At 32.2% G+C, this 22,159-nt stretch overlaps 1 protein-coding gene across 2 annotated transcripts in view; it reads left to right on the forward strand.

Moving 5' to 3' along the window:
• Window positions 1-357: 357 nt before the first annotated feature.
• The window catches only part of LOC127703022 (B-cell receptor CD22-like), a 42,604-nt gene continuing 20,802 nt past the window's right edge, over window positions 358-22,159 (forward strand). Inside the window, exons 1-11 of one of the 2 annotated variants that reach the window (XM_052207405.1) lie at window positions 358-401; window positions 6,198-6,548; window positions 8,038-8,169; window positions 9,316-9,606; window positions 11,009-11,272; window positions 12,173-12,451; window positions 13,042-13,305; window positions 14,729-15,010; window positions 15,550-15,861; window positions 19,048-19,335; window positions 21,203-21,328. In XM_052207405.1, the coding sequence (XP_052063365.1) occupies window positions 8,163-8,169; window positions 9,316-9,606; window positions 11,009-11,272; window positions 12,173-12,451; window positions 13,042-13,305; window positions 14,729-15,010; window positions 15,550-15,861; window positions 19,048-19,335; window positions 21,203-21,328 (2,113 nt within the window). In that variant the 5' untranslated portion in view covers window positions 358-401; window positions 6,198-6,548; window positions 8,038-8,162. The remainder of the gene's footprint in view (window positions 402-6,197; window positions 6,549-8,037; window positions 8,170-9,315; window positions 9,607-11,008; window positions 11,273-12,172; window positions 12,452-13,041; window positions 13,306-14,728; window positions 15,011-15,549; window positions 15,862-19,047; window positions 19,336-21,202; window positions 21,329-22,159) is intronic. The other variant, XM_052207404.1, reaches the window with a different exon arrangement.

The following is a 22,159-nucleotide window of genomic DNA, read 5'->3' on the forward strand; positions in this document are numbered from 1 at the left end:
ATAAGAATTTGAATAAGTAATTTCAGTTTTCATCGTATTTATACATTCCGTGAAGCCAAACCGACGGTCGCAACAAAAAAGGAATATAATTTAAGTAAAAAAATGATGTAAATGAAAAAACAGCATTGGCAAAATTAAAAAAAAAAATCAATGTTGTAACCATAATCCATGTCATTCAACATTTGTATTTTTAATGTAATATTAAAGGTTCTCTTCCTCCTCTTTTTAACCGTAAATGCTCCACAGACATATATCATAATTTACAATAAAAAACCTCTTCTTTTGATATAATATACATATGTAGTATATACATTGCCACCCATAGTTTCTATTTTATATAGGTCATTTCCCGCTGTACTGCCACAGGGAAGTTTAATCAGGTTTATTTCGCTATAATGGAAGTAAGTGGGACTTGCAATACATTGCGTTGTATTTCGTTATATTTGTTTATAACTGGTATGTAGCTATATACTTTTTCATTATGATTCAAAGTTAATTATTATTGGGGCAGAACATTTGTGTTTTGTTGTCTTTTGTCTTGTGGAGGGGGGGGGGGGACCTGCTTGACTATTCATAATCATTATTTGCGCTCTTTGATGAAAACTCGGTAATATCCATTCTCGCTTATAAACAAAACCTTTTTTTAGAACGTTCCTTAAACAAATCATTTGAGTATTAAAAGATTATGAAGAATAAAGGCGCACAACCCCAATAATATTTGTTTGAATTCTCATATTTATCAATGACATCAAAGCTTTAACTATTCAGAAAGAGAATCCACGTCCTCTTTTATTCTGTTCCGCATATCTTGCCCTTAGACTTGATCATATTAATGAATCGAATGAGTGTTTGAATTCTTTTAACCGTACACCTTAATTACCGAATGTGAGAATTTGAAATGAAAAGAGAGGTTTTTTTTTCATGACAAACACTATAAACGACCGGTAAATACCAAACAGACTTTTAAAATAGTGTTCCAAGTCTCGATCGCCCTCTTGGAGCTTTGATGACATCTTCATCATCCGCTAGAGTTACATTAAATTATAACTTGTTTTTTACTACCTGTTTGATAGATTATGCACTTGACATGGGATGCATAAATACATGTTCTCCAATATACAGGCTGGTCAGCATAATTTTTTATGTATCTCTTTTCCGTCTTTTCAAACGAATAAGATTGCAAAATAAAGGCAACAGTAGTATACCGCTGTTCGAAATTCATAAATCGATTGAGAAAAAAACAAATCCGGGTTACAAACTAAAACTGAGGGAAACTCATCAAATTTAAGAGGATACCTACGACACAACAGAAACATAACATTAAAATGTAACACACACAGAAACGAACTATAATATAACAATGGCCATTTTCCTGACTTGGTACAGGACATTTTAAGAAAAAAATGGTGGGTTGAACCTGGTTTTGTGGCTAGCCAAACCTCCTGCTTTTATGTCAATGTTAAATATAACATTAAAATGACAACATTACATGACAGGACTACAATAAAAATAAATGGGAGAACATATAGGACAGAGAAACATACGAATAATAGCTAACAAAAGGTACCAGGTTTAAAATTTAATACGCGAGACGCGCGTTTCGTCCACACAAGACTAATCAGTGACGCTCAGATCAAAAAAGTTCGAATGCCAAAACAAGCACAAAGATGAAGAGCATTGAGGACCAAAAGTTCCAAAAAGTTGTGCCAAATACGGCTAAGGTTTTCTGTCGGGGATAAGAACATCCTTATTATTTAGAATAATTCATACTTTTGCAAACAGTAAATTTATAAAAATGACTATATAATAGATATACATGATAACACCGAAGTGGGGACTAACTACAGAATAAAAACGGATACATAAAACAACATAAACCAGCACATAAAAATTCACAGCCGAGTTAGCCAAAGAGATCAACGCACAAAGTGACGTCACATTTGAATTTCTAAAAATTTCCCCAAAATATGATAGAATTAGGATAGAATTCAAGATTAGGTTTGTAATACTCATATAATATTTATTAATAACAATGAAAATTACAATACTAATTAATATAAAATTGTGGTAGTAATTAGATAATTAATTGTATTATCTAGCTATGTCGGTGTTTCTTCTAAATCAAACTGTAAACCAAATATATCGTATAAATTTAGTTGACCCAAACTAAAATCTAATAAATGAACTGGGTGATTAATCATCTGTACCTGACGAAAAGAGGAAATTCCTTCCAGTTCAGTTTTCTAATAAGGAATTGATGCAATCAACATTAGCAACGTTCTCCATCACAAGGAGGTAACATCTAATATTCCACTTTATTTTCAAAATCAGTCTGTTCCTATTGTATCCTACAGTTACACCAAAACCATTGCACCTAAAGTATTTAGCTATAAGCAATCATTGCAGGACCTTGATTGAGAAGAATACCTAAAAAAAACTCTGGGGTGATCTCAGGAGTTCCAGAAGGGTAAAAAGTAAAATCACAAAAATACTGAACTCCGAGGAAAATTCAAAACGGAAAGTTCCTAATCAAATGGCAAAATCAAATGATAAAACACATCAAACGAATGGACAACAACTGTCATATTCCTGACTTGGTAAAGGCATTTTCATATGTAGAAAATGGTGGATTGAACCTGGTTTTATTGCGCTAAACCTCTCACTTGTATGACAGTCGCATCAAATTCCATTATATTTACAACGATGCGTGAACAAAACAGACATAATAGGTAACATTGTTAAAATTAGGGTACAGCAGTCATCACTGTGTCATAATCTCAAAACAAACAAACATTTAACAAAGAAGCACAAAAAGCATCTATCAAATTTAACAACCACATTCATTGCTTACTTATATATGTATTTTAAATCAACCCATAAAGGATTGAAATATCATATCTTGCTCCACATGTCGCACCTTCGTGTTGCTCATGTAAGTATAAACCGGGCAACAAGTCTAATTCGATAGGTCACGCTCTCAAGAAAACAGGACGGGATTGTGGTTACGACAATTGGAACATATTCTTCGTTATCTGTAAAACAGATATTCCATAACGGCAAACCAACTAGTGATGGCGTCAGTAAAATAATTTCCTTCAGTTATGAACATAAATTTCAAAATAATTATCGATTCCATTGAGGACTACGCCAGAGCATGGGCTAAACGAGAAGAAGTTTAACTGGACACTTTGTCAGAATGGGTCAAAACAATCAGGTCTTTGATAAAAAGTCGAATTCATAATTTGAAAAACTGTGTGAATGATTGATCAAAGTCCGTTTTCTGAGACAAAGAAGCCTTGAAATGTTTATCATCTCAACATTACATTGAACAACAAATCTGAGGACTTACCTTATTTGTATTGGATACCTAAGTTTCACAAAATTCCGTACAAACAACGGTACATTGATTAATATATCCTCTAGAACTAGTAATTAAAGAAACAACAGACACGGCTTCCTCCGCCTCATTTTTAGACCTATACCTCGAATTTGACATAAGCGGTTATCTCAGTACTAGAATCTATTACAAAAAAGACGATTTTAATTTTCAAATCATCAATTTCCCCACCATAGCAATGTACCAACTTCACCTGCATATGGATATACATTTCCTAACTCATTCGGTATTCAAGAGCTTGCAGCTGCTACTAAGACTTTATAAAACGTCACCAGTGTCTGATCAAGAAATTGATGAACCAGGGTAATGTCAAAGAACGTCTCGTCCTTCTTCTAAAAAAGTTCATCGGAAGATACCAAGACCTTGTTGATAAATATTCCGTATCAACTTCACAAATAATACATGATGGTCTTGAAGTATAGATTCTAGGTACTGACATTGTTTATCATCTTAATTACGTGTTGTAGTGTTCTTTTATTTGTCTTTGTAAATTATTAACCTTTACTGTTTAGTCCATTTTTGGTTATATCCTCTTGGCGTAGCTCGGTACTTATACATCCCGTCATTTTGTTATTGTGCTATGGTCGATTTTTGTATTCTTGTTTTTTTGCTTATGTGCATTGTCTATAAGCTGGTTTTTTTTCTTCGTTGACATGTTTTTATTTTTTTTATAGTGATTACGATTATAACACAAAGTTGACTGTTTATGACATTTTACCTTTTATGTCTGTTTGTTTTATTCACACATTGTTGTCAATATAATATAATTTATGCGACTGTCATAACAGTGAGAGGTTTAGCTAACTATAAAACCAGGTTTAATCCACCATTTCTACATAAGGAAATGCATGTACCAAGTTAGGAATATGACAGTTGGTTTCCATTCGTTTGATGTGTTTGAGCTTTCGATTTTGCCATTTCATAAGGGACTTTCCGTTTTAGTACTTTTATTTACAAAATAAACCAATAAACCTTTGTTAGATCGATTATAACATTCGCGTTATCATCATGATTATTATTTTAAACTGCAAAAATTACTTGACCTAAGCAGAGTCTATGGAAGGTGTGAATCGAGAAAACAGTGTCCTATGTGGAGTAGCGATATTTTCCTGTATGAAATTGTTAATATGCAGAAAAAGATGTATATGGCAATGCAAAAATGTTTGATATAAAAAGATAACAATACATTAAGTCAAGAATTGCGTCACGCTTCAAATAGGAAAGTATAAGGTATTAAAATCAATAGAGTGTAAAATCGATAATTACCTGCCTTTCAAGGTCGTTGTAAAGGAAAGTAATTTAGCATATGTTTAGTGCACCTGTCGAGTTAATCCAGAAACAAGATAAAATTTATTTATGGATAGATTAACTGTCAACATATCGTTTAAATACAAACCACAAGTAATTCCTAAAATATTTCAAATATTAAAATAATAGCAAAAAGTAAAATAACAAAAAATACCAAGGAAAATTCAAAACGTCCCTAATCAAATTGCAAAATCAAAAGCTCAAACATATCAAACGAATTGAAAACATCTGTCATATTCCTGACTTGGTACAGGCATTTCCTTATGTAGAAAATGGCGGATTAAACCTGGTTTTATAGCTAGCTAAACCTCTCACTTGTATGACAGACGTCGCGTAAAAAGTATATGTCCGTTAAGGAATTACATGTATAAAATTTTTTCTTTTGTATATAAAGGATAAAAGCTATTCTAGATGCTGTATTTCTTTATTGTGATTACCGGAATTTTTTATTGTAACTATACGTTTCATTTCGTAGCAGTTTTTAATTCACTGCTTAGCGTCAAAATGACTTGTTGAAGAATCATTCGACCTCTTCAAAAACAATTGTATTAGATAAAATTCGTATATGCATTGTTTGTAAATATGCAAGTATTTCAAACGAAAGAAAATCGGGTTAGCATATGTAACATCTTTTATATGACTATGTGAACACATCCAAAAAATTAATATCCGATCTCTTCCTTACACACCATTACAATCCTGACATGAATCTTAACAAAAACTCTTAGATGGTACTATTTTCCAGTCCCCAACACCTTCGAACTATTTCATTGTACCACCTTGCAATGAATTCTAAGTACAGAACAAGGTTACAACACTAAGAAATAATTGGTAAAAATATTGTCAAAGGAAAGACGTTTATTTGAAAAGCATATATATAGAAGTGTCCAAGCGCCAAGCTGAAAAATTCGCAGAGGTATTGACATATTGCAAACGGAAAACGTTCTATGATATCGTAAAGAAGATTTTCCTGTTAACTAAGATAGTCCATGTAGACAATATATACGGCCTCTGTTTGACATGATTTTTTCATTATTGCATGGTATTTAATGTTAGTTTATTAACAGACAGAAGTTTTGATACGTCTGATTGTCATTGCTTGTTTTAAGCTTCTTGTTGGGATGTGCAATTGTACATTCAATGTCGGAAAAAAACGGTTACCTTACATCTGTCTTTGTTTAGAAGAACACTTTTGCCGTTTGTGTATTTACGTACTGGTTTTATTGGAAACAGTATTGGGTTGTATGTTACAGGGGATATTTTTTATTCTCTACTTGGCTATTTACAGCATGACTTATGATACACTCGAATAGTTCCGAATAATAGTCATAGAAGCCATATTTTGATCTAAGACCGTGCAAAAAACATGCGCTGAACATATGTACATCGTATTGGTCAACCAGTTTGGTATAGTAGTCGTAAAAAATAAAGAAATCTCTCACTGCAGGGTCATTTCAAAAAGTCTTAATCTTTGTAATGTACTTATTTTCAGTTATTTCATCTCAGAATTCTTTGTCGCCAGGACCCATAGCGTATTTAATAAGTGGCAGTAATGTAACATTCAAATTTACCACTAGTAATCATTGGAATTTCACGTACTTCTATGATTATGGACTAATGGAAGACAACTTTGCAAGAGTTATATATCAGAGCAACAGAACAATTTGCAGGCCATTTTTTATAGACTCACAACTCGGTGCGGACAAATATACTGCTATACCGTGCTATGTTGGTCAACCAGTCAGCATTATAATTCGATACATTAATTCATCGTATCATAATAAAACTATAGCTTGTAGACCTGACCAAGGAGAACTTATCACTACAACTGTCAAAATTAGAGGTAAGTTTTATACACCCTAAGCTTAAGTTGTTTGGGTTGGAGTGTTCCAGGTAAAGGTAAAAATAAAAAATAAAAAAACACTTTGGCCGAACCAAATTTATAAGGGGCCGGGTTTATTTCATTGATATGATAGGCATATTTATTTCATATATGTAAAATGTTACTTATCTAAACCTGCATTCATATTCTTCATATTCAACTTAATAGGCGATAAACTTTTAGACCGTGGCCAAACCAAGCGTTATACACAGTTGCTAATTACTTATCTTCATTCTTCATAATGGTAGAAGAGGTGACAGTTATTTCTAGGCAGACATAATTGGTTGATTCAATGTTCAAAAAATAAGCGTAATACAATATTTGAGTTAATAAAATGCGTTACACCTGAATTAAACCAAAAACAAAAGAAACTTCCACTCTAAATACTTCTCTAAACAAACAGATATCTTGTACACCGGCCCTAAATTACCCTCTACACTCAGCGCAATCGAGAGAACATCAAATAAGACTTGTCGAGGATGACTCACAAGTACACTATTTTAGGGTTCACATATATTTTTAATGCGTACAAACACATGTTCTTATTACCCATGTAGTTTTTATCGTTTTTAATGTGGCATGGTAGTATTTACTTTCCGGGAACTAGGTGGTTCTTTTTCCCCTCCTTAGGTCAATGTATCTGAACAATGTGATTGGACAAATAAAACAGCATCTGCTGAACATATTTTCCCAAGCTAAGGGGAGAATCAGGTGTAGAAAACTATGCAATAATTTTACATACAGGTGAAAATGAATTTTTTGAGAATTTTTTGTAACTTACTAGTGGCCTAAGGTTTATAAAAGATAGCCGAAAAAGTAAACGGTCATCATACACATTCAAATTAATTTCTGAACATTAAAATAAAAGTACTTTGGATTCAGTTAACTGTGTAATTATAATTTTATTGTTTTCTTTCACACACTACAGCTAAACTAGATTTCTGCAGGGTTAGCTTGTAGTTCTGTGGTAACATGACACTTTTATGAGCTTCTTTTTACCTTTAGTTGGTTAAGGGGTCCTTACTTATTCAATTAGTCCCATACTAAGCTGAAAAAGAGATAGAATTAAGGACCTCTTTACATAGATAAGACACATGTTTTTGTACAAAGAATGTGATAACCATTTTATGTCAGATTAATTAGAGAGTACATTTACTTTCTTTGCAAATGTCATGATTTTTTTTCAATTTTCTGACCATCTAAAGCACATAAATGGTAAATTGATTATGTAGGGGACATGATTTAACTTAATGCATACATGAGAAAGAGGAAAACCGTCAACTTAGAGATATATTCTAGTATATGTATTGTCAAAAGATTTTAAAATGATAGTCTACTGCCTTCTAAAGAATCTTGTTATGTTGCCTACATAACCTGGAAATGTTTAAAGTAATGTAAGGCATGCTGTAAAATGTGGAATGGACTTAATTCTATATACTTTTTCTTTAAGTCAGATTAACTAGAAATAGAGCTAGCAAGCCAATATTTCATGCTGAATCACCACATTTAACTTCTGTGCTGATTTGAAACATTATGTATTTGGTGTTTGTTCACTCTTCAAGTTAAAATGGTAAGATGAAAAGTAAGTAAATATTTGATAGCAGGGGTAGTGTATAATTTTTTTTTGTCAGAAATAAGTACAGACTAGTATATTGTAACATGCTTCCTAGTAAGAAGTCTATGCGTCATAGGTTTCATGACAAGTTTGTTGTGTCTTTGTTGAGGTAGCACGGTAGTATTTACATTCCGGGAACTAGGTTGTTCTTTTGTGTACCCTACTAAGGTCAATGTATTTGAATACTGTATTGGATACAAAATACTGCATTTACTAAACATATTTTTCCAAGCTGAGGAATGAATCAGGTGTAGAAAATATGAAATTATTTTACATACAGGTGAAAACTAATTTTTGAGAATGTTTGAGTATTTTATATTCATGCACTGTATGATAAAAGACCTAAAAGCATTATTTGGCCTTAGTTTTATAAAAATAGCAGAAAATGTAAATGGTTATCATATATATTTAGATATTGTTTTGTATATTAGAATGAAAGTACTTTAGTAAACTGTGTATGTTGGCTTTTGTTAAGTGTTAGAAAGTGGTGAAAATTCTATAAAGGCTATCAGTATCCCTATGACCAAGGGAATACCTAGTCAGGTATTCTGTGACACCATAACGGTCCAGTTCAATTAAGGTTCATGTATAAATGTTTAACGTAGAAATTCAAATTACACCCTTAACTATCATTATATGTAGAATATCGACGACGACAAGTGCTTATAAACATCAATGTTATGTCTTTAATACTTTAAATTACTGTTACCACGGAGAAAAGATAATTTCATAAAATCTCAAAATTTTCAGATATTGTTCCAAATCAAATATAATCATTGAAAAAATGTCAATCTTAACATTCAATTGTAGTCTGTTATGTACATTAATTTTAATCTAACAGAAGTAAGTGGAGATACAGTTTTAAATGAATCGTCATTAAACATTAATTAGGCGTTGATTAAAACATGAGAATGAGCGAGAGAGAAAATCCAATGCGTTTATTTGAGTATATTACATATTTTTTACAGAAACCCGGAACTATATAAAAGATTATTTTTTTATCATGAAAGTTCAATCTCCATCGTAATTTCGGTCATACAAATATATTCGTGATCTGAAAATAATCTTTCAATTTAAAATACAATGTTTGTTCAAAATAGATTATTTTTGTAGAGATGCTAACTTCTCCAGAAATGGATCCCAATGGAATACGTAATATTGAAGATGGGACATCCGTTAACTTTAAATGTACATCGAAAAGCATTCCTAGATCATCGATAGAATGGTACATAAGTGGATCGAAGTTGAATGGTACTGTAACAACCTTTAACCCAACGGAAAACACAGTAGTTTCTACAATTATTTACCTGACAAAGAAAGAAGACTATAATAAAATTCTGTTTTGTAGTGCGAACGATTCGTTCACAGCGATGAACTCTTCATCTGCTACTCTCAACATTGAATGTAAGTAGATCTTTAGGAAAGATTCTTGAAACATAGAGGAACTCTAAAGATACGGATATAGACATACGGCATAAAAGATAGTAGAACACTGATGATATTGAAATCGTACGTTTATTTTAAAACTCCCATTAAACTTTAACTTGTAAAATAAGGTTCAACTGTGTTTTTCTTGTGTACATAAAATTGTAATTTTTATAAACAATATAAATCTGTATGCTTGCAAGGCAGTTAGCTGATCATTTCCCTCTATATACCATGTTTTGTTTTTGTTAATTGTTAGTGCTATAACATGTGTATTAGTAGAATTGTATTAAAAAAAGAAGCTATGATTTAACACCCGAAGATTATAAACATTTGCATTTCTTAGAACGTTCCTACTCAACAAGAATTCCTTAAAAAAGTTTATTTTGTTATTACTCTGGGTGACTTACTATCCGTGCCGTATCCAAATCAATTTTGTGCGCTTCATTTGCTCACAAGATAATAAACAAAGACATGATGCTTTCTTTGAACTTCTTTGTAGAATAGAGGCTAATTTTTTTCCATCTAATTAATACTCTTCAAAGCACCTATGTGACAATGTTTTCTGTTATTCTAAACCTTTTTTTATACAAATATATACAAAGAAAGTATACGACAATTGCAACCAAAATTTTATATAACGAAAATGAAAATAAAATTTTATGAATTTGGTGCTTACGTATATTTGTTTTCTGTTCATACACAGTTTGTTTGCCTACATCATTATTGTAGACTTAAATATACCGACAATGACAGGCTACGAAGAATTTCAGCGACACAATATGCATATGTACCGACCTCAGCGCTAGCCTATTAGCTTGAAATACAACATTAGGTTACTTAAAAGTATAAGACTGTGTTAGACAAGAAGCTAGGAGAAACAACATGAGTTCAATGAAACTTATTTATAGTAGATATAGTCTGTAAGGTCGTTGATACTGACTGTATTTAACATTATTTAAGGCTAATGACCACCAGATGTTCTATTATTTAAGAACTCCATCACAAATATGTTTAAGCCCGCCTCCGGTTACGGGATTTTCTCGCTGTGTTGAAGACCCATTGGTGGCCTTCGGCTGTGTTCTGCTCTTTGGTCGGGTTGTTGTCTCTTTCATACATTCCCCATTTCCATTCTCAATTTTATATTCTACACCATCGTACAAGATTCACTACAGTATCGTACATGTAAGACACCATAATCACTGCTTAGGAAATAAGTTAGACATTCAAAGTACACTTCGAAACCCTACAATTACCATGTGCCAATACATAAGAAGGAAATTTTAATAAATATCAAGTCTGTCTTGTTATCCTTTGAGGATTCGTTTTGATCATAAGACCTATCTCTCGAACTGTATATATTTCATGATTTGTATTACAGATGTTCCTACAGTACACATTGATCCTGATTATAATCCCTATATATTGTATGCAAGACAACAAAACGTAACATTGACATGCGTAGTAGATGATGCAAATCCTGCAGATGGTATAACATTTCATTGGACTAATCGTATTGGTATTGCATCTGATCAAACCATTATCGTAGCAAATGTTTCGAGTAAACATAGCGGAGAATATAGATGTAAAGCTGAGAATAAAATAGGCAATTCTAGTGTAAGCTCTAAACTGTTAAAGGTACAATGTGAGTATATACGCCGACAATAATAAAGTCAATTATTACAAAAATGGATAATGCCATGAACTTAAGATGCAGAATTAACGATGGTGTAAGTGTAAGGAAATGTGAATCAAAATGTGTAAGGAATATAAATACAGATGATTAGCATTTCAAAACTCGAATTTTTTTTAATACAGGACATGTCATCCGAATTTTTCAGATTTTTTGAAAAATGTGACAAACTGGATGGCTTACAAAACAGTTCAAAGGAAACTTCTAAAACTATTAAATTGCACAATGAGGTAAAAATAAAACAAATATCTGGCACCTGACATTTAAACGAATTAAGAATTATTTAATTGTTTGAAAATAATGTAATTATACTTGTACAACATTCGATACTTATAATGTAAACACATTGTTGTAAAAATGACAGTGGTGGTGTAATTGCCTCTCAGGGTTTTGCATGTTATGACATACATGACATTGTTCCCTTATAAGATTACCTACAACTAAATTCAATGAAAGTTTTCATCAAATTACCTTCAACATATTTTAACGCTTTGACAATACTTTTGAAAATTAGAATTTGATAGATAACGATACTTAGTTTTTATGTTCTACGTATTAATAGTGTAATCATATCTACTGCTTTTTGTTTGTTTGAATTGTATATTGGGGTTCTGCTAAAAGAAGACACGTGGATTCTTCGTGAATGTTTGAATAATGTCGTACTGAAGAATTTCTTTGTTTTCAGTTGTACTGTCGTGTGTTGCCTTGAATTCTGATTTAAATGCTATCGACTCTGATCCTGCTCTTACGTTTACATCGTTTATAGATAATTATGTTGTCTGGAATAATGAAATAGTAGCATCTTTCACTAAACAGAATGCTTTAATTTAATGGGTTTATTTTTTTTTCCAGATGCAGCAATGATAGAAAACATCTCTGATATTATCATTGTAGAAGGGGCAAATCTCCAGTTATATCCTACTGTAGACGCAAATCCAGCTCCTTTATCTGTTTGGTGGACCCGACATAATGATGCTAATTTTACATTTCATGTTTCAAATCTAAAAATCAATAATATACAGAAGGAAGCGACTGCAAACTACACCTACCATGTTATGAATATTCTAACTCCATCGGGAATCAATGCCATCAATAGAACATCTAGAATGACTATCCATGTAGATGTTCAGTGTGAGTTTCATATTTTAAAAAAGCATTTTTACAATGGTTACCAGAGAATGTTTGGCCTGTTTCATCTACAAACATTTTTTTTTCGTCAAATATATATGCAGTGTCTTCTGAATTAATCCGTAAGAATATTAAGTCAAACGATTATTAACAACCAAATTATTTACATTTTTGTAAATTGTTTTATTATATACTGTAAATTCAGATATTATTGCATGCATTTATTATTGTGATCTTTGAAGGATGAACAAAAATGCGAGTTTAATTATTGTGATTTTAGGAAAAGCTACATACAGATATATGTACAAGATATCAAATTGTGAGTTCTTATTATTGTGTTACTGAAGGAGTCGCATTATTCGCATTAATAAACATTATATACATTGTTGAAAATAATACGTAAATACTAATACCATAGTTGAGTCGGTACACGAACTTAAAATGAAAATGGATAAGGAATTAATGCAGCCCGACAGAGCTGTAAAAATATTACAGGTAAAAGGAAAATTTGTAAAGTAAAGTCCCGGGTATTTTTCGAAAAGGGAATTGATATAAAATAGATTTTATTTCAAGTAAACGTGCTTACATTATAGATTTCCCAGATGTTCACATGGAACCCAAATATAATCCATATATACTATACCAAAATCAGCAAAACGTAGTGTTAGCATGTGTAACTGATGATGCCAACCCTGCAGATATCATTGCTTACCAATGGAACAGTCCAAGTGGTACCGCGAATAGTCAAAATATTACTATATCAACTGTGAACGAGATTCACAGTGGACAGTACTCATGTAGTGCTACAAATTTAGCAGGAACGTCGAATGTTTCAACTAAGCAGATTGACGTGCATTGTAAGTATCTATGTGTGCTTTCTACTAACATCGAAACGATAATGTAATAAAGCTACACTGCACACATAATACATGTGAGAAATTATATAATACCAATATATGTGTGGTACGGTACATGTTCTGGAATCACCTTCATCAAGTACGATCTAGATCAAAAGTTTCGAGAACCAACAATATTAAATTATTGAAGGCAAAAGACCAATAGAGCACAAACGGAAAAATCAAACGCGTTTGAGGTCAGCCTAGCTTAAAGAAGTTGCAAACTAGTTTTATTTCATCTATATTATTTCATCTATATTATTTCATTTTATGAATTTACCTATGAACGGGCACATGACAAACAAAATGTAATAGCTACATGAAAAAAGGAACGATCTTGAAATGATGCATAAGTTTTTTAGTAGAAATTATTATCAGTTTTTCGACAACTAGCTATTTATTTTACAATATTAAATAGTACTTACAAAATGTGAATATACTATATATAATTGACCTTTTGACAGTATCTTAAAAGGTCAATATGTTAAATGTTTATGTGCCAAAATTCCTCTACCGATTACCCTGGACGCTATATGTTATTAATATTCCTCATCAGATTAGTTCGAGATCCAACGTTTGGATAGTCAAATATAAAACATTTGAGAGCATAAGAACGGAAAGGACACAAAGAGAGCAAACCAACTAGTTTTAGGTTAACCTTGCATTAAGGAGTTGAACATTTAGTTTTAGTGCGCGTTTACAATAGTTTTAAACTAGTAACTGGATGTCACCTTTAGGAATTGCTGTGTGTTGACAAATAAGTAAAAAAAAAATATGATATTGGTGTCCTCGCAAGGTCACATTTAATAACCCTTTTATGGTTAGCTGAAGAATTCATGTTTGAAGGTCCAAACAAATATATTTGAAAGCATATAAGATACAAACGTTAAAAAAAAAACCGATAAAAACAGTCCGATGTCACCGTTCCTTGAGTTGCAAGCTTTGTTTTATCACTCAAAGTTAATTAGCAGGAATGTACAGACAGATATGTTGAATTTAAACTATTACATTTTCAAAACACTGGCAACAGGACGGATGTTAATATCACAACGATATTCAATTATTCTGCAGAATTCATTTATTATATCGTTTGTGTCATTCTGTTTAGGTAAGATGTTCATTTTTATGTCCTTTAGAGATTTGTGCATACATTTTGCACTTGATTTCTACGCTTTCTGATAAGAATAATTTAAAACCATGTGCTTACTACATTAATTGCTTTGCTAAGGGTTTTTTAATCTAAAACGTGAGCTGAACATTTATTTGGATTGATGTATGCTTTGTTTTGCATTCGTGAAAATTGTATTGTTCACATTATTTGTTCACTTTATGAATTGTGAATCCTATTGAAAAATACGACTGGCAAACTTTGAAATATTTTCAGATGGTCCACAGCTAACAAACATCGTCAACCACTATGACATTATAGAAGGAGACAACTTAATCGTGTCTCCAATGGTAGATTCTAATCCAGTAGGTGAATTGATATTGTGGACCAGACAGAATGATGCAAACTTCAGATATAACAGTTCTGTACTTAAAATCAACAAAATCAATAGAACATCAAGTGACAACTACACTTGTTACGTAATGAACACTATATCTCCTTCGGGGATGGCTGAAATGACCAGAACAACTCAGAAGACGTTCTACGTAAACGTACAATGTAAGTGTTCCTACAAAAACATCAAGGAGTTAGTGGCATTTTGACTCTGTCAAATATACCACATTTCTACTTATGCCAATCTGACATTATAACCACTCTTGTTTTATTCCTAGCTTTGACTCTTACTGCTGGTTGATACTTTGAAAATGTGTGACTTTTTTGCATACAAACCAAGAGATATAAGCATATTGATGCACTTTGTCTCACTCCGTTAGGAGTTCTTGAGATTCCGATTGTTTCCTCTTCAATTTGTGTATATTTTGCTCCCAAAAATATAGCAAAAACTCAACATCTCTACACTGCCTTTACGTTCTGTTTTAAATTTCTATTTCGTAGTTTGGGGCTGTAAATCAGATAAGAGTTAGAATAGGCCTCTAGTTAACATTTTTGTTCAATAAAAAAATTTTGAATGGAAAGGGACATCCTGTAATTGTGTTTTTCAAATACAGAAACAGGTCATATTTTTGTCTTAACTTAATGTCACTTGTTTCTTTTGTGTTTGAGTAAAAACAATAATTTCTTTTTGTTTTTCTTTTTAGTTAAACCGTTTGCTGACTATAGCATACCATATTCACCCTTACATATTAGTCCAAAAGAAGGCAGTATCCTTCTAATAACAGTCACAATAACCGCTAACCCTACCCCAAAAATAATATGGAGATTCCAGGCTGAGGCGGATTTTGGTTCATGCAATTTAAGCACATTATTATCAAACACTACTACCAATGGATTCCGTACTTCATCATTCATAGCCTTCGATAGTGTGCAAATAAGCAACTTTGGGGATTATACTTTCACAGCTAAAAATTCAGCTGGATTTTTTGTTCGCAGATTTTTCGTCACCGAAGAAGGTAAGTTGTGGTTAGTAACTCAATGTAATTCTAATTGTAAGACAATAACGTTTTTATATCTCATCTCGTAATGTTAAATCCTTGTCTTTTTAACAAAGCAATATCCGGTTTCTGCTGTCACTTGTTGTTAACTTGAGTATTTTTCAAAGATGATTTTATATAAACAAGTCAAACTTTTTTTAGCTTATTGTTTGTTTGTTGTCCTATTCTAAATATTTTTTTTCATTTTCATTTTTCCTTTCGTGTGCATGTGTGTTTTAGTCCCTTTTTAGCTCACCTGATCCAAAGAGTCAAGTGAGCTTTTCTCATCACCTGGCGTCCGTCGTCCGTCGTCGTCCATCGTCGTCCGTTAACTTTTACAAAAATCTTCTCCTCTGAAACTACTGAGCCAAGTTGAACCAAACTTGGCTTAAATCATCCTTAGGATATCTAGTTTACAAAATGTATCCGAAGACCTCGCCAGCTAACCAAGATGGCCGCCATGGCTAAAAATAGAACATAGGAGTAAGATGTAGGTTTTGGCTTATATCTCTGAAACCAAAGCATTTAGAGCAAATTTGACGGGTTAAAATTGTTCATCAGGTCAAGATCTATCTGCCCTGAAATTTTCAGACAAATCAGACAATCCGTTGTTCGGTTGCTGCCCCTGAATTGGGAATTTTAAGAAAATTTTGCAGTTTTTGGTTATTATCTTGAATATTATAATATATAGGGATAAACTGTAAACAGCAAGAATGTTCTATGTGTTCAGTAAAGTAAGATCTACAAACAAGTCACATCACCAAAATTGTCAATTGACCTCTTAAGAGGTTATTGCCCTTAAAAGTCATTTTTTTTACATTTTTTTTTAAATTCTTGTAATCTTTCACAAAAAATCTTCTCCTCTTAATCTACTGGGCCAAATGGAATTAATAGCATATACTTTCAGCATACTTATATTAGGTGAATGCCCCCAAGACCTAGTGGGTTAGCCGGGGTCGGAGAAACCCCTGACCTATTGTTTTAAGGGTGTTCCAAAGAAACATTTTAAGGCATTTTCAACTTTATACCGGCTTTTGTGGATTCAAACAGTATTATTTTCTTTTTGTCATGTTATAGACCTTGGTATACACAAAAGCAATTATTTTGTTCTTTAAACAGTACTTTATTACTGTATGTGTGCTATTAACCTTCATTATATTATATTATTACTTGGGGCCCATGAACACCCCCCCCCCCCCCCCCCCCCCCCCCCCCCCCGCGGCCCATAAGGTTAACCCAGGTAAGTGAACCCATGTCAATTTTTTTTTTTAGTTTGACTGTCTTACCTTTAGATATGTTCATTTTATATTGACTTTTGGGATTACAAATCTTGAAAAGTAGAATAAATTCAATGTATAAAATATTTTCATATTTTCAATTTTTAGCTCACCTTGCCAAATGAGCCAAGTGAGATTTTCTTATCACTTGGCGTCCGTCGTCCGTCGTCGTCGTCATCCGTCGTCCGTTGTCGTCGTCGTCCGTTAACTTTTACAAAAATCTTCTCCTTTGAAACAACTGGGCCAAATTTAACCAAGCGTAGCCACAATTATTATTGGGGTATCTAGTATAACAAATGTGTCCGATGACCCCGCTTCCCAACCAACATGGCCGCCATGGCTGAAAATAGATTATAGGGATAAAATACAAATTTTGTCTATTATTTTGAAAACCGTTATGAAAAGAGAAAAACTGACAGGCGCTAAAATGTTCAGAATGTTGAGCTCTACCGATTGTCTATATACGTCAAAATTGTCAGACGACTTCTTATAGGAGTTATTGCCCTAAATGACAAATTTTACCATGTTTTCATTTTTGCCTGTTATCTTGAAAACTATAATAGATACAGAGAAACATTCAATTGCAAAAATGATCAGCAAGACAAGTTCTACAAATAAGTCGGATGGTCGAAATCGTCAGCCGACAACTTGTTAGAGTTATTGCCCTTTGATGATGATTTTCACCAATTTTTTGCGTTTTTGCCTTATATCTTAAAAATAGAAATTTAAAAACCAGCAAGACAAGATCTACAACTAAGATAATATAGAGGAAATCATTCGACGTCTACTTGGAATTATTGCCCTTTAATGCTGTTTTCACCATTTTTTGGGGGTTTTTGTCTTACATAAAAAAAATTATAAAAGATAAATAGACATTTACATCACAAAAATGATCATCAAGGCAAGATCTACTAACAAGTCAAATTTTGCTGATATAGGTAGCAGACTGTCACTCTTTATAGGAGTAATTGCCCTTAAATGAGGATTTTTTTACCCTCTTTTGTGTTTTGAGTAAAAACTAAAGAAGATAGAGAGAAACTAAACAGACTAAATGATCAGCAATACAAGATCAACAAAACAGAGATTTTTGTCATGAATTCTATTCACGTCTACAGTGTTGGCGAGTGTCCTTTGTTGAATATGCAACACATAGACCGATGTGAGCGACACAGGCTCTTTATAGCCTCTAGTTGACTATCCATGTTGAAATTCTTTTTTCATTCGAATGAAAATAACATCTTTCTAAAAGTATAGGGTATTTTCAAGATTTTTTAAGATATAATTTTAATATAAAAACAGTGATAATGGTGTAAACTTTGTTTTGTGGCATTTTTCTTAGAACCTGAGGAAGTCCGTGGAACATTAATACCTTTTTTTTTATAAACAGATAAGAGTGACTGGCAAAAGATCTTTGTTGTTTATTAATCACAGTGACCAATTAAGTTAAAACCTTTGAACACATTGTTGACTTAGCGGCTTTTCTAATTTCTGGTAATATTTTTTGGTATAAAAAACAATTATAACTGAACTAAGATTAAATGGCGTTTACATAGTCAGATTTTAATGATGGCATCTAAATTTATAGTACACATGAATTCATCTTTTTTCAAATAAGATTACAAATGTATATACCTAGCTTTATCCTTCAATTTGACACTAGATAGGTCAAAAATTGAATTCAACCGTTATAGCTATAATCTTTATTTATAAAATTGAGATTGCGTACATCAGCAGAGGTCGCAAAAATAGTCAATAGAAAGAAAATGTATTTAACATTTAATTTATACTGATATTTTTAGAATCACGTGTTGTTCGAACAAATATCATATCATATTTTATAGAGATGAAGTCTTCCTTAATTAACTGTTCTTTTTTATCTTTATGACAGTTAATGCCATACCACCATCATTAGAATATGTTGTATGCAAGAGCACGACGGCAATTGTGATGTGGAAACATATTGTAAACGAAGATAGCTCCTTGGAATATTATATACAATATGCTGAAAATGGAAAAAACATGAAATCAGAAAAATTACACCAGGATTACACGAACCAACTGATGGCATATACAGTGAATGGCTTAAATCCCTATAGAAAATATACCTTCTCTATCCTTGCTGTAAATTTATTGACCGAGTCTATGTCTCGAACAGTGGAATGTTTAACTGATGTGTGTGAGTTGAACTTGTTACTATGAGTATATTAAAAACAAAGACGCTAGTATAAATGTTGGTTCTATCGACAGTTGATGCTGATATTTTCAAAGCATCAATTTGAAACTAAGTTTCATTCTCTTTCTCTAATCATTATTGTAAATTGCAACGTAATTCATTGTGATGGTATATACTGATACGATAAATAATTAGTAAAGGACCGGGTTCACATTTTTCCTTTGCATTTCAACGTTATCATACAATTAAACAAAGGCCATCTTTTTGTATTTACATTGATCTATTTAAAAAACTTAAATGCTAATCAGTAAAACAAATATCTTCATAAGAGTACATTCTATAATCCAAAGTCTACATTTTGAATATATATTTTCAAAACACGAGTATTTTGTGCCTTTTTCTACTTTAAAGCTTCAGAAAGACATTGGCCCCATCTCCAATAAATAAATTGTGTCAATGTTTATAGTAAACCCATAGACACAATTTTTGATTCCTGACCAGGCTTGGAGCCTATAATAACTATTAGGAAAAAAATGTTATGAATTGTAACTATTTAGAGCTAAACTGACGTTTAAACGTAAATAATGCATACTCTATGTTTTAAATTGTCATATACCCAAAAAAAGTATTTGGTCCTACTAGTACCTTCACAAACAATTCTACATAAAATTTGTAGTATTTTGACCAGACTGAAAAAAACCATTAAAATCGAAGGGACAAATTAAACCCTCGTGAACCTTCTCCCTTCAGTTGATGAAGACCGCGATGAACAATCGTAAGCTGCAGGTTTATATCAATGTTTGGCATGTTATAACACTTTTTAGATATTTTACTAAAATATAAAATAGTTCTTATAAAACTATCAAGTTAGAAACGACAGTGCTAGAAAACAAGAAATTATACAGAGACGTCAAAAGATTTGTGCAAAGAAACCGATACGAGATAGTTATGAAAAGCTGAAATTATATCGCATAGAAAGACTAGTATTTCGGCAAACCAAATGACCGTCGTGCGTTTATCTTTTCAAATTAATCTATTTGTGTTTGGAAATGAGATTACAAGTTTGAAAGTATTCTTATACATATCAGATAGATATGTGATGACAGTCTTTAATATCATAGTGAAAACAAAATTCAAGCATTAGATAATTAACAATTACTAATTACGCATGGGTTTAAGCATATCCTTTGATTATGTATTAATACAGTCACTTGTCTTGATACATCCCAAATGAAGCTACATGTATAAATATTGTAATTGTATTTACAATATTGTACAAACAAAACTGAATACTGACTATATTGAATATATCTTGATTAATAAAAAATATGACGAACTTTACCTCCGTTTTATTGAATCTCCAATACTGGTAAAATTACATTCCAATGATCCTTACCGTCAATTTTATGGGTTCGTACGAAAAGATTATTTGCAGACAAATCATTATCTTTATAACATGTTATTGCAAGTTGAAAGTTGAGAATATCTAAAGGTACAAAGATGAAAAAAAAACACAATAAAAACATTTTTGGACCTTAACCAGCGATTAAAAAGTTTTTTGTAAGTATTGCTATGTTAATGTCAGATATGATGGACAAAATGTCTTGCATGCTTAAAACATAAATTAAGATCATATTTTGCTTTTACAACTGCAGACAGTTTGAACATTTTAAAGCTAAATATGTTTCAATGTGTTGTTGTTGTAAGTGAAATGATAACCAATAAGTACATTATATGCTATATATGCCATAACAGACAGATAAAAAATGAAGGAAAATCGTTTCATTAATGAATGACATTAAATGACATTAAGGGATATAATGTTTATATATTTTATATCAAGAATATTCATAACGTGACATTATTGTAGCATGCTCAAGACAAGAGATAAGCGAACTCCAAAATGAACATACCAGAATGTTTGTTGCAGGAATAGCAATGCTAGGTGTTGGATTGTTGATCGTTACTGCCGTGACAGTTTTTGTCGTCCGCAACAGTGAGTAAATATCATTACGGTGGTATATTGAAAAAAAAGATATATGAGTCTTCTCCGCTGACGGAACTTCCTACAAGGCACGCATTTCACGAATATTCGTGATAAATCCACTTGCTATATTGCTAATGATACTTGTTAAACGTTCAACTGCAGGAGTTTCAGGAAGTTGCTCCAAAATGTCATATAACCTTTCCACTTTTCCACTAAAAGTGCTGACTCTGCAGCTCCATTACAACTTTATATTGTTCAGTAGCATTATCCTAAAAACATATCTTGGTTTTTTTATTGACCCCGTTGACCAAAAATAATAAAGAGATCCAAGCAATTCCAACTGCATTTGTTTCAATGAAAGTGTCGAAATCAGAAAATTGTTAAAACTGTTCGATAAGAGAATGTAAATAAAACGTAGAAGATTATGTAGCATTTTAATATATGTCCATAGAATCAAAATATAAATCAGAATAGTCTTTGTATTAAAGTTTTGGAATAAATACTCAAACTGTGCCAAAATTAGTCCACATTGTAATTTGAATCCAACATCTGGCACAAGTATATCTAATCATTTATAATTTACTTAAAAGAGAGGCGAAAGATACCAAAGGGACATTCAAACTCATAAGTCGAAAATAAACTGACAACGCAATGGCTAAAACAAAAAAGACCAACAGACAAACAATAGTCACAAAACACAACATAGAAAACTTAAGACTGAACAACACTAACCCCACCAAAAACTGGGGGTGATCTCTGATGCTCCGGAAGATCCTGCTCCACATTTGGCACCCGTCGTGTTGTTCATGTTAGTACAAATCCGGTAATAAGTCTAATTTG

The sequence above is a fragment of the Mytilus californianus genome, unplaced genomic scaffold, assembly GCF_021869535.1.
Source record: "Mytilus californianus isolate M0D057914Y unplaced genomic scaffold, xbMytCali1.0.p SCAF_5, whole genome shotgun sequence".
Taxonomy (NCBI): Eukaryota; Metazoa; Mollusca; class Bivalvia; order Mytilida; family Mytilidae; genus Mytilus; species Mytilus californianus.